At 42.2% G+C, this 13,791-nt stretch overlaps 2 protein-coding genes across 4 annotated transcripts in view; both read left to right on the forward strand.

Moving 5' to 3' along the window:
- The window catches only part of LOC109900904 (BTB/POZ domain-containing protein 9-like), a 26,258-nt gene extending 17,758 nt beyond the window's left edge, over positions 1-8,500 (forward strand). For 2 of the 3 annotated variants that reach the window (XM_031837401.1, XM_020496794.2), the window contains exon 11: positions 6,202-8,064. In XM_031837401.1, the coding sequence (XP_031693261.1) occupies positions 6,202-6,402 (201 nt within the window). In that variant the 3' untranslated portion in view covers positions 6,403-8,064. Of the gene's footprint in view, positions 1-6,201 lie in introns of all 3 variants that reach the window. The other variant, XM_020496793.2, reaches the window with a different exon arrangement.
- Positions 8,191-13,791, forward strand: part of LOC109900905 (AN1-type zinc finger protein 3) — a 20,290-nt gene continuing 14,689 nt past the window's right edge. Inside the window, exons 1-3 of the mRNA XM_020496795.2 lie at positions 8,191-8,728; positions 8,857-9,224; positions 12,067-12,107. Coding sequence (XP_020352384.1) covers positions 9,160-9,224; positions 12,067-12,107 — 106 coding nt within the window. The 5' untranslated portion in view covers positions 8,191-8,728; positions 8,857-9,159. The remainder of the gene's footprint in view (positions 8,729-8,856; positions 9,225-12,066; positions 12,108-13,791) is intronic.

A 13,791-nucleotide genomic window follows, 5' to 3' on the forward strand; every position in this document is an offset into this window, starting at 1 on the left:
TTGTAAAAATTCCCTGTCTTAGGTCAGTTAGAATCACCACTTTATTTTAAGAATGTGAAATGTCAGAATAATAGTAGAGAGAATGATTTATTTCAGCTTTTCTTTCATCACATTCCCAGTGGGTCAGAAGTTTACATGCACTCAATTAGTATTTAGTAGCATTGCCTTTAAATTGTTTAACTTGGTTCAAACGTTTTGGGTAGCCTTCCACAAGCTTCCCAGAATGTGGGTGAATTTTAGCCCATTCCTCCTGACAGAGCTGGTGTAACTGAGTCAGGTTTGTCGGACTCTGTGCTCGCACACTTTTTTTTCAGTTCTGCCCACAAATGTTCAATTTATTTAACCTTTATTTAACAAGGTAGGCCACTTGAGAACAAGTTCTCATTTACATCTGTGACCTGGCCAAGATAAAGCAAAACAGTGCTACACAAACAACAACAGAGTTACACATGGAATAAACAAATGTACAGTCAATAACACAATAGAAAAAGTCTATATACAGTGTACAATGCCTTGCGAAAGTATTCGCCCCCCTTGAACTTTGTGACCTTTTGCCACATTTCAGGCTTCAAACATAAAGATATAAAACTGTATTTTTTTGTGAAGAATCAACAACAAGTGGGACACAATCATGAAGTGGAACGACATTTATTGGATATTTCAAACTTTTTTAACAAATCAAAAACTGAAAAATTGGGCGTGCAAAATTATTCAGCCCCTTTACTTTCAGTGCAGCAAACTCTCCAGAAGTTCAGTGAGGATCTCTGAATGATCCAATGTTGACCTAAATGACTAATGATGATAAATACAATCCACCTGTGTGTAATCAAGTCTCCGTATAAATGCACCTGCACTGTGATAGTCTCAGAGGTCCGTTAAAAGCGCAGAGAGCATCATGAAGAACAAGGAACACACCAGGCAGGTCCGAGATACTGTTGTGAAGAAGTTTAAAGCCGGATTTGGATACAAAAAGATTTCCCAAGCTTTAAACATCCCAAGGAGCACTGTGCAAGCGATAATATTGAAATGGAAGGAGTATCAGACCACTGCAAATCTACCAAGACCTGGCCGTCCCTCTAAACTTTCAGCTCATACAAGGAGAAGACTGATCAGAGATGCAGCCAAGAGGCCCATGATCACTCTGGATGAACTGCAGAGATCTACAGCTGAGGTGGGAGACTCTGTCCATAGGACAACAATCAGTCGTATATTGCACAAATCTGGCCTTTATGGAAGAGTGGCAAGAAGAAAGCCATTTCTTAAAGATATCCATAAAAAGTGTCGTTTAAAGTTTGCCACAAGCCACCTGGGAGACACACCAAACATTTTTTTATTTTTTATTTTTTTATTTCACCTTTATTTAACCAGGTAGGCTAGTTGAGAACAAGTTCTCATTTGCAACTGCGACCTGGCCAAGATAAAGCATAGCAGTGTGAGCATACAACAAAGAGTTACACATGGAGTAAACAATTAACAAGTCAATAACACAGTAGAAAACGAAGGGGGGGTCTATATACAATGTGTGCAAAAGGCATGAGGAGGTAGGCAAATAATTACAATTTTGCAGATTAACACTGGAGTGATAAAAGATCAGATGGTCATGTACAGGTAGAGATATTGGTGTGCAGAAGAGCAGAAAAGTAAATAAATAAAAACAGTACGGGGATGAGGTAGGTGAAAAGGGTGGGCTATTTACCAATAGACTATGTACAGCTGCAGCGATCGGTTAGCTGCTCAGATAGCTGATGTTTGAAGTTGGTGAGGGAGATAAAAGTCTCCAACTTCAGCGATTTTTGCAATTCGTTCCAGTCACAGGCAGCAGAGTACTGGAACGAAAGGCGGCCAAATGAGGTGTTGGCTTTAGGGATGATCAGTGAGATACACCTGCTGGAGCGCGTGCTACGGATGGGTGTTGCCATCGTGACCAGTGAGCTGAGATAAGGCGGAGCTTTACCTAGCATACACTTGTAGATGACCTGGAGCCAGTGGGTCTGGCGACGAATATGTAGCGAGGGCCAGCCGACTAGAGCATACAAGTCGCAGTGGTGGGTAGTATAAGGTGCTTTAGTGACAAAACGGATGGCACTGTGATAGACTGCATCCAGTTTGCTGAGTAGAGTGTTGGAAGCCATTTTGTAGATGACATCGCCGAAGTCGAGGATCGGTAGGATAGTCAGTTTTACTAGGGTAAGCTTGGCGGCTTGAGTGAAGGAGGCTTTGTTGCGGAATAGAAAGCCGACTCTTGATTTGATTTTCGATTGGAGATGTTTGATATGAGTCTGGAAGGAGAGTTTGCAGTCTAGCCAGACACCTAGGTACTTATAGACGTCCACATATTCTAGGTCGGAACCATCCAGGGTGGTGATGCTAGTCGGGCATGCAGGTGCAGGCAGCGACCGGTTGAAAAGCATGCATTTGGTTTTACTAGCGTTTAAGAGCAGTTGGAGGCCACGGAAGGAGTGTTGTATGGCATTGAAGCTTGTTTGGAGGTTAGATAGCACAGTGTCCAAAGACGGGCCGAAAGTATATAGAATGGTGTCGTCTGCGTAGAGGTGGATCAGGGAATCGCCCGCAGCAAGAGCAACATCATTGATATACACAGAGAAAAGAGTCGGCCCGAGAATTGAACCCTGTGGCACCCCCATAGAGACTGCCAGAGGACCGGACAGCATGCCCTCCGATTTGACACACTGAACTCTGTCTGCAAAGTAATTGGTGAACCAGGCAAGGCAGTCATCCGAAAAACCGAGGCTACTGAGTCTGCCGATAAGAATATGGTGATTGACAGAGTCGAAAGCCTTGGCAAGGTCGATGAAGACGGCTGCACAGTACTGTCTTTTATCGATGGCGGTTATGATGTCGTTTAGTACCTTGAGTGTGGCTGAGGTGCACCCATGACCGGCTCGGAAACCAGATTGCACAGCGGAGAAGGTACGGTGGGATTCGAGATGGTCAGTGACCTGTTTGTTGACTTGGCTTTCGAAGTCCTTAGATAGGCAGGGCAGGATGGATATAGGTCTGTAACAGTTTGGGTCCAGGGTGTCTCCCCCTTTGAAGAGGGGGATGACTGCGGCAGCTTTCCAATCCTTGGGGATCTCAGACGAGATGAAAGAGAGGTTGAACAGGCTGGTAATAGGGGTTGCGACAATGGTGGCAGATAGTTTCAGAAATAGAGGGTCCAGATTGTCAAGCCCAGCTGATTTGTACGGGTCCAGGTTTTGCAGCTCTTTCAGAACATCTGCTATCTGGATTTGGGTAAAGGAGAACCTGGAGAGGCTTGGGCGAGGAGCTGCGGGGGGGGCGGAGCTGTTGGCCGAGGTTGAAGTAGCCAGGCGGAAGGCATGGCCAGCCGTTGAGAAATGCTTATTGAAGTTTTCGATAATCATGGATTTATCAGTGGTGACCGTGTTACCTAGCCTCAGTGCAGTGGGCAGCTGGGAGGAGGTGCTCTTGTTCTCCATGGACTTCACAGTGTCCCAGAACTTTTTGGAGTTGGAGCTACAGGATGCAAACTTCTGCCTGAAGAAGCTGGCCTTAGCTTTCCTGACTGACTGCGTGTATTGGTTCCGGACTTCCCTGAACAGTTGCATATCACTGGGACTATTCGATGCTATTGCAGTCCGCCACAGGATGTTTTTGTGCTGGTCGAGGGCAGTCAGGTCTGGGGTGAACCAAGGGCTGTATCTGTGGAAGAAGGTGCTCTGGTCAGATGAAACCAAAATTGAACTTTTGGGCAACAATGCAAAACATTATGTTTGGCGTAAAAGCAACACAGCTCATCACCCTGACACACCATCCCAACTGACAAACATGGTGGTGGCAGCATCATGGTTTGGGCCTGCTTTTCTTCAGCAGGGACAGGGAAGATGGTTAAAATTGATAGGACGATGGATAGAGCCAAATACAGGACCATTCTGGAAGAACCTGATGGAGTCTGCAAAAGACCTGAGACTGGGACAGAGATTTGTCTTCCAACAAGACAATGATCCAAAACATAAAGCAAAATCTACAATGGAATGGTTCAAAAATAAACATATCCAGGTGTTAGAATGGCCAAGTCAAAGTCCAGACCTGAATCCAATCGAGAATCTGTGGAAAGAACTGAAAACTGCTGTTCACAAATGCTCTCCATCCAACCTCACTGAGCTCGAGCTGTATTGCAAGGAGGAATGGGAAAACATTTCAGTCTCTCGATGTGCAAAACTGATAGAGACATACCCCAAGCGACTTACAGCTGTAATCGCAGCAGAAGGTGGCACTACAAAGTATTAACTTAAGGGGGCTGAATAATTTTGCACGCCCAATTTTTCAGTTTTTGATTTGTTAAAAAAGTTTGAAATATCCAATAAATGTCGTTCCACTTCATGATTGTGTCCCACTTGTTGTTGATTCTTCACAAAAAAATACAGTTTTATATCTATGTTTGAAGCCTGAAATGTGGCAAAAGGTCGCAAAGTTCAAGGGGGCCGAATACTTTCGCAAGGCACTGTATGTGCAAATTATGATGTGCAAGTAGAAATACTGGTGTGTAAAAAAAGTAAGTAAAAACAATATGGGGATGAGGTAGGTAGATTGGATGGGCTATTTACAGATGGGTGATGTACAGCTGCAGCGATCGGTAAGGCGGCCAAAGGAGGTGTTGGCTTTGGGGATGACCAGTGAGAGATACCTGCTGGACCAAAGACTTATTGATGACCTGGAGCCAGTGGGTCTGGCGATGAATATGTAGCGAGGGCCAGCCGACGAGAGCATGCAGATTGCAGTGGTGGGTGGTATATGGGGCTTTGGTGACAAAACACAGTGCACTGTGATGGATGCAGTGGCTCTGAAGATCGATGGAGGGCAATCAATTCACATATGGTGTCCAGGGCACAGCTGGGGGCTGAGGGGGGTCTATAACCAGCGGCAACGGTGAGAGACTTATTCCTGGAAAGGTGGATTTTTAAAAGTAGAAGCTCGAACTGTTTGGGCACAGACCTGGATAGTAAAACAGGACTCTGCATGCTATCGCTGCAGTAGATTGCAACTCCGCCCCCTTTGGCAGTTCTGTCTTGATGGAAAATGTTGGATGGAGATTTCTGAACTTTTGGTGGCCTTCTTGAGCCATGATTCAGACGAGGCTAGGACATCAGGGTTGGCAGAGTGTGCTAAAGCAGTGAATAAAACAAACTTAGGGAGGAGGCTTCTGATATTAACATGCATGAAACTCAGACATTTTTACGGTTACAGAAGTCAACAAATGAGAGCACCTGGGGAATAGGTGTAGAACTGGGGGCTACAGGGCCTGGGTTAACCTCTACATCAGAGGAGGAGTAGGATGAGGGTACGGCTAAAGGCTATAAAAACTGGTTGTCTCGTGTGTTGGGAACAGAGAATGAAAGGAGCAGATTTCTGGGCGTGGTAGAATAGATTCAGGGCATAATGTACAGATGGGTATTTTTTATATTGCTTTGAGATCATGTGTGCGAAATGCGCATTGACCACTGCGATTGCATAGGCCTCATTGGTAGGCTATGCCTGCAAAGTTTTTTAGGACATTACATTTACTGTTAGATTAATACATGGCTACTAGCAGTGGGTATTATATTTAAGCAATAAGGGCTGAGGGTGTTTGGTGTATGGCCAATATACCACAGCTATTTGCTATTATTATAAACTGGTTACCAATGTAATTAGAGCAGTAAAAATTAATATTTTGTCATACCCATGGTATACGGTCTGATATACGACGGCTCAGCATTCAGGGCTCAAACCACCCAATTCATAATTAGAGTTAGTGATCTAGCTAACTAGATCTCCACTTACTCAGGTGGGAAATTAGTCCTAAATAAATGTGCCCATTATATTAGTGCACATAAAGATCTCTAAACATCTGGAGATCTCTGGAGCCCTATTTTAATAGTAAAATATAATGACAATGGTCTAATTGTCAACCCAATATTCATGACTATCACTGGATTTGGTTGTGCATATTTTTAATCACAAAATGTTAGAGGAATGAAAATATTTATATCTCACTTCTTAATAAAGCACTTTAATTATTTGATAATTACATATGTTTTTCTATTGCATGACGGTGCGGGGGAACACATGATGCAACCAAATCATGGGCTGGCACCACCATCTGGAAAAATGTAGTGGCACCAGGGGAAAATGTTGTATATCTGTTCCTCATTCCCTGTTTCTCTCTCTCTCTTTCAGGTGTTCCATTGTGTCCACTTTGAGTGTCCGACCCAGTTGGACACGGAGGTGAAAGAGGGTAGTCTTGGGCAGGCATCACCTTTTGAGTCCAGTTCAACATCCCAGAACCCTAGACCCATGCAGCCATCCTGCACCCACAGCCTTCTCCCCTCCCAGCCCTCCTCATCCTCATCCTCCACTTCCTCACAACCCCACCTCTGAGAGAAAAGGAAAACCCCCAAGAAAACAATTTTGCACAACCTTTATCACACAAGATGCACTGCTAAAATGCTGCTAAGCATACAATTCATTTTGATAACAAAAATAAGCCTCTAACACGTTAACAGAATCTTACATCAATTTCAGGTTTTTAGGGTGCTCATACAGTCCTCCCTGTCTTAAATGATAGACAATGGTGGGAAAAAGGCTATGGATTAAATTGGTCCATACATTTCCTGTGAAGGTATTAGCCCACATTTGCTGCCGGTTTAAGGGTACTCAGTTGGCACTCTTCAAAGCCTAGTCAGGCCAGGTGCTATCCAGCCAGTGGAGACGCAATCAGTACTGCTCATCCAAAGATTAACCAATGCAATACCACTATCAATGATTTTCTACTCATGTTGAAGAAGAAAAATCATAGGTGAACATGGTCATATTCACCTATGCTCAAGGTTTATATCCGGGAAATGAATTTGATTCACCCCCCCCCCCCCCCCCCATTTGGACTTAAAGACTAATATTGCAGTCTTGGCTGAGCGGGAACTTCAATGTTTGGTAAATTCATCAGCACTTTGTGGAAATCGGAGGGAGAATCTATGAGCAGCTGATATTTGGCACTTTATTGTTCCCCATTTACTGTAAGAAAGATGTTACCTAGGTCTATTAAGCACTGGGGAAATGTGCAGTGCTGGTAATAGCTATTTCTGTCTATAGATTTGTTTTTGTCATTTTATTGTTGTCCTCACCTTTGAGGACAACTTTAATTGCTGCTTGTGCTTACTGCTAAATGTAGATATGATATGTATATTGTCAATTATTTTGTTTGTGGTTTGATTTGTTAAGTTTTGTGTTGGCTCTACGGTTTATTTCTCAGTGCCGTGCTTCCTATTATCTCTCACCTCTTCCCTCTTTCTTTGTTTTTTGGCTCTTAATATTGCTCTCTACTTTTTCATATCTCCTTTGTTATTTTACAAGCTTTCAAGTAGATTTTAGCAATCCTTTAGATACTTTCACATTGCTGCTATTGCATGAGGGCTGAACATTGACTTAAAGTAAAATTAAGTAGAAAGCAGATTACCCTTCTCATATCTATATATTTTCCATTCTCTTTCCTGAATAGTTTTGATTGCAATTTGTTGTATCATCTTAGTACAATATCATTACTGTACTATATCACCATTGCTTGGGATGACTTTTATCCATTTTTCTATATCACTGCCATTAACATACGTTGGGATATATTTTCAGAAGAGGTCTCTTTTGTAGATGTTGATAGAGATTCAGCAGAAAAGTCTCTCAACCTCTTAGTGTTCAAAACATATTGATTGATTTCTAAAGTCAAGTAGGTTTTGCATTAGTGAGTGCCAAAGGCTTCTTCAGACTGGTGATCTCTGCTTATGGCCAATGTTAGTGGGCCAATACATGTACATTTTATTGCAGGCAGTGGCTGCAGGAAACGGCATTAAATGTTGTCGGACTCATTTTGCAGTACTTATTGTTAGCAACCCTCATCAAACTTGAAAGACCAAATGTTTTTTTTTTTAACATTGCTGATTTAATACAGGTTTTAAATGCACCCTTGTCCATCCATCCTCATGATACCCTACCAGCTGGCAATCAAGCTTTTAAACAATACTGTATTAAAGATGTGGAACAAAACATGTACAACTTGTGTGTCATGAAGACCCATGTAAGTCAGTATGTATTTGACATGTTTTACACCACTGTAAATTTACCAATTAATACTGTGAAAGATTTAAAACGCTCTATGGGAGTGCGGGACGATAGATTGCAAACCAATTTTATCTCAAGAATGCTTGTCGTTCATGCTTCAAGCACTCCAATTGCAAATTTTCGCTGAGCAATATGTTTGATCCATATATTTAGATAGCTAAGTGACTTCGAATAAGATGTGTTGTGCAAATGGCTACTCTGACATGAAATATATTTTGTGATCCTCCTGCTTCACAGCTGATTCATGTTTTGGTTTGTCCCAAAAAGACCAATGGGTATTGGGACAACGTATTCATTGTCGCGTTTTGGTAATAGTAATTTTCAACGATTCAAACCGTGAAATAAGGAAATAAACGTTTTTATATTGCTTCCGTTTAAAATATATTAATCCAAATAGTTGCTTGTGTGTGTGTGTGAGTTTACATTGGTTAGTCAGGAACGCTAGTGGGAATTGCGTTCAATGAACGCCATTTTGATTCTGTTGATACGGCACAGTACGTTTTATTCTAAATGAAGGTCTAGGTACCGGTAGTTTCCTGAACAGCTTACTTCGTACAGTTCGGCCCACTGAAGATTGGGGGACGCAGCAGATGGTGTAAGTGGAATGATATTCGATGTGACTGCTGCTTACTCTGTGTCGAATACTCGTGATTAATATTGAGATTGTTGGAAATATTTGTTGTTGTGGTGTTTATGTTTTGTGTTGTATCTTTCATGTTACAGGTTGGACAAAGCGTTAACACCCCCCCTGTGGCTGTTAGTAGTAGCCGAGCTCCAGCTGATTGCTTTGAGTCCAGTGAGGACACTTGGATGATCAATTAATCCAAACTGAGCTGTTTAGGACTATTCGGATCCCTGTGGCCGCTCGTGTCGGCAAAGCCATCCACCTTCGTTGTCCAATTTGACCACCGAGGACTATTTATAGAAGCGGATATTTGCTACTTGAGTTGGCTGAAGATCCTTTACAACGACAAGGCCCCTGTCTCATCCCCAGCCTTGCGTACCCTTGATCATTTTGTTGAAGTCATGGGGGATACTGGTAGTGAGCGCAGCAAACCCTTACCACCTCGGTGTCCATGTGGATTTTGGGGGTAAGATGTCGCACATTATGTATTGTGGAGATGGTTTATTGTAGTGATAATGAGGATGGATATTAATAACGTCTAGGTTAAAGCCATTGTTATGTTGGGCATACCGGGTGGGGGTTGGGGCAAATGTTTGAGTTACAAAACTGATTCCTATCTGAATGTTTTGAGGTTTGCTGAACGTTTGGGCTTGTTTTCATTCTCTATCCATGAGTGTAGATATATCAAAGCGTCGAATCATGTTCTGTGGTTCTGAACGCGTTATGTTAAAATGTCTGGTTATAATCTGATCATCATTCGCTCTAGTTAGGCTCTGTGTCCTTAAATGGAAATGTATCCATTCTAAAGAAATTATATCCTAACTAAAGATTAAACGTTAACACGTTGTGTCCAATATTCTCCAGACTGTCATTGCCTTGTAACCACATTAGTTATCAAGTTACAGCACGTTCATCCCTCACATTCCAGTCAAGTTGTGATTACATACCGGAAATGTTTATTTAATGTTATTTAATCGAGCCCATTTAGGCAGTACATTAAACCGTCTTTAGTGAAATAGAGGGTATGGCCTACAAAGGGTATGGCCTACTTATAATAAAAATGGGGCCTTTGTTTGAGCTGGACAGTTCTTCCTGTATGGTCAGCTATTGCCACGTTCAAAACAACGGGGAACTTGGAAATATCCGACTTTAGTGCGTTCAAGACAACTAGGAACTCTGAAAAAAAACGAGCTCTGACGGGGGAAATTGTTTACGACTTCAAATTCCAAGTCGGAAACTCTGGCATCTGTCTAGAGCTCAGAACTAAAGATCACTGACGTCATGAATTGACATCGCTTTTCCTCCAGTTGTCTTGAAAGCACCATGTGTAGCAACGAGATGAGGACTCTGGGATATAACTCCCTGGATGATTTTTATGTACTAAAACCCTGCCCTTCTTTCTTGTGCCATGCTCTCTAACTAGTCACGCTGATCTTTAGGGTGTGTTATATGTGAGCGAACTGAGAATTACTCACACCTCTCAATGTCAGGTGACACAATCAGAAGCATGTTTACGGCTCTTGCGGTCAACACCTGGTTTGAGGCGTCTAAAGCTTGTCACAGTTTTCCACTTTGAAGCCCTCTGGCTTTCTTTGTAGCCCTTCCCTGCTGTGTTCAAACTATCAAGCTTTCTGAGTATGCCTGATTACAGCTAGAGCCAGGAACAAACATCCTCTTCAGTTTGAGATATCTCATTAAACATTGGGAGGGGAGTCTGTATCGTGAGACTGCAGGATATAGGCTTCGCCTTTAGAAGTGAGCTAGTTTAAAAAAAATCTGGGCTGAATTTCCAGCTTTCCTGTTTTTAGGTCAGTTGGTTCTTCTCTGGTAAAATGGAGCCTGTGCATATCAATTTGACCGAATTCAAAGGACATTCTTTTGATAGTGACAAACCATTCTAGACTGATACTCTGTTTTGACGAACATGTTAGCTCAGTTGAAGCCCTTATCGAGATGGGGAGTGAAGGAGGACATTAGGTTATAATGCGTTAGCTGAAAGTGGGTAGGCAAACACATCTTCAATGTAGTGCAAAGATTAGGCTAGCATGGGGCTTGTCAGAACTCTCATCTAGGTATACTGCAAATCCTCTTCTCGGTTGAGGTCTAGTTACTCTAGCACTGAATGACACACGTGCTGTTGGGAGGAAAAGTCCAATTGCAGTTAAGGTCATGGTAGGATGAGTACTAAATGTATCCCAGGTCAATTGGAACAGTCCATTGGCCACATTCCCTCCTGAGGGCACAATGGGCTGAATACCCTATGGAGTTCCAACCTTTTACTGTATTGACAGAGCTCACACAGCCCAGAACAGAAAAATCCCAGCATTATGCATTGTGCCCTCCTATTAAAGTGAGTGTCAGAGGTCCAGAATGTGAACAACCATTAGTCTACCACTGGAAATGTAATGTCATTGAGGAAAGGATTCAAAGGAAAGCCTGAGAAAATGGTGCATGTTTTGGTGGGTGATTTCAGTTGAACAGATTTGAGGCTATGTGGAAGGGTTTGGGTTGTGTTCCTGGAGTTGAGTCGGCTGTCGTGAGTTAGCCTATTACACATTAGGATTGTGAGGGAAGTAAACCTGATTTTAGAAAAAAAAAAAAATTCTATTTATGCCTATTTTTTTCTAGGCTATTTCTGACCACAACATTTAGTGTAATGTATACATAGGGTAATGCAAAAAAAAATGTGATAGAGTTTATGTAGCAGTTGTTATCAATGTTGAGTTGACTACCCTACTTCAGTCAGTAATGAACCCTTGAATCCTCAGGCCAATGTCAATGGTGGTCAAAAGCCCCTGTCAGGTTAGGCTTCTTGGCACAATTGATTATCCTGGACTGATTAGCTTGTTAACCGGTGAGAGATGGTATCAAATGAGTGCAATGGTGTACCTGTCATTTGTTGCTGTAAAAATATAGACTTTTGCTACCTTATCCTCCTTCCCTTTTCAACTGTTTGCAACAACCTCTACCCCACCCCCACCTTTGTTTGTTTCCCCCTTTTCTTCCCTGCCATGACTTTCTGTGATCTGTCACCCCTGCCATCCATTTGTTTTCACTCACTCTCCGTAGCTATGGCAACCTCAGAGCCATCTGACTGTCTGGGTACAAAAAAAAATGGGTCAGGTTTGAGTGTCCCAAGAGCCATTGAAATGCATTCTTCTTTTTAAGTGTGATTTTTGTTGCAAGTAAGAGGGCCATATTGCTTTGACTGACGTGTGTCTAGTGAGCCTTTATCCTATTTGGCCATCTCCACCTTGGTACCATTCCTTTGTGGGACTGACTTTTATTTTTGTTTTTTCTCTCCCCAGGTCCAGTAAAACCATGAACCTCTGCTCAAAATGTTTTGCTGGTAAGTCTTGCTGTTCCTTGCGCAAGCCAACTAAATTCCCATAAAGGTGGAAGACAATAGGTTTCTGTTATGTGGTAGAGCCCTGTGTGTACCTGAGACATCAGAAGGGGGTGTGCAGAATACTGCCTGTCATGTTATGCCTCTGCTGTATGGAAATGGCAGGTTTTTTTTACACCTCGATTAGGTTACGTATATTGGTTTGTTAGATATGTTTTGTAGAAGATATGTATGTACCTTTTTTGTATAAAAATATCCCTGTGAAATATTCCAAAGGCATGCAGTAAAAATACAAGGCTATTTTCAGAATCCAAAAAGTCAATTTTCAGATTAGCTTCTCTGAAATAATAGCTATCTCAAGAATAAAACTGGTGTCAGGAAAAATATGTTCTCAGGTCTGATATCTTGCTTTGCTGTATGTTGGGGTGTTGGCTCTCAATACTCCTGTGGATAAAGATTGCAGCTCTAAAATGGAGCTTATGACGGAAGTTTTGAGATGGGCTTCTGTAGGCCTTTTCAGCAGCAACATTGCCTAGAATAGATTCAATACACAAGAGTACCACGACAGCAGAAATGGGTTCTATAGAGGATTAAGATAAGGCCCAGCTGCCTTTTGACCTTGTGCAGCCCTCTGGGTTTTGATGGATAGACTCCCTGGTAGCCTAAACTGGGGTCATGCTTAGGGCTGTTGCAGTGACCGTATTACCGCCACACCGGCGTCCACGAGTCATGAAGGCAGTCCAATATCACGTGACCGTTTAGTCACGGTAATTAGGCGTCTCCAAGCTCTGATGCGGCTCATGGTCATTAGTAGCCTACCAAACTTGCTAACTCCCTGGTACTCAGCACTCTATTGTCCCTCTAATCACTCTGGCATCAATACAAATGTAATCGAAAATCGAATCAAACGCTTCATGAGGGCCCATGAGCTCATGTTGCGCAACTTTTCTATAGGCTATGCAATGGTGTGATAAAGCAGAGGGGTGGCTTTTACTAAATAGAGGATCCCATCTGCTTTGTCTATTTATTTGTCACCTTCCCTAATATTAAGCACATTGCTGTTCTTTAGAATAGGAGTATAGTCTTCCTGGTTGGCATGAAAATGAATCATGGGAAAGCATCCCCCATCTGCTATTTAAATGCATAGATGACATGTATTTTTTCTGCTGCTCCTGTTTCAAGACTGGTGCATGATAATGGTCCGTTCTAAATCAAAACAAATATCACACATATTATTTAGTATGTGTAAAGACTAGATTAAATCAAGAATAGTCTGATGGGTGAATATATTAGCCTATCACTTGTGAATGATATATTATCACTTGTGAATGATGCCCAGCGTAAGGCAAAGAAACAAAGCCGTTTTTTGTGACTCTTTCGAATCATAGTCGAACACCTCCTGTAGCCTAGCCCATAGGCCTATGTGTTTTGATAAGGTTTGTATCACAACTAAAGTGGCCAAATAACTTATTTAAAATGAAGCACATTAATCAACTTTACAAGGGGGTTTAGAGTCTAACTGGGATACATAAGCTGCGAGTGAGTTTCAAGTTTGGGGAAGATCATTTTCACCATAAAAATTCACCTTTATAATAAAAGCATTACATGCATAATCACATTTGCGGTCACTTTTGATAATGGTCTTTTCCCGCTAATGAAACATTCACGCTTATAGCCCACTGCCGTG

The sequence above is a fragment of the Oncorhynchus kisutch genome, linkage group LG12 (assembly GCF_002021735.2).
Source record: "Oncorhynchus kisutch isolate 150728-3 linkage group LG12, Okis_V2, whole genome shotgun sequence".
In the NCBI taxonomy this organism is placed as follows: Eukaryota; Metazoa; Chordata; class Actinopteri; order Salmoniformes; family Salmonidae; genus Oncorhynchus; species Oncorhynchus kisutch.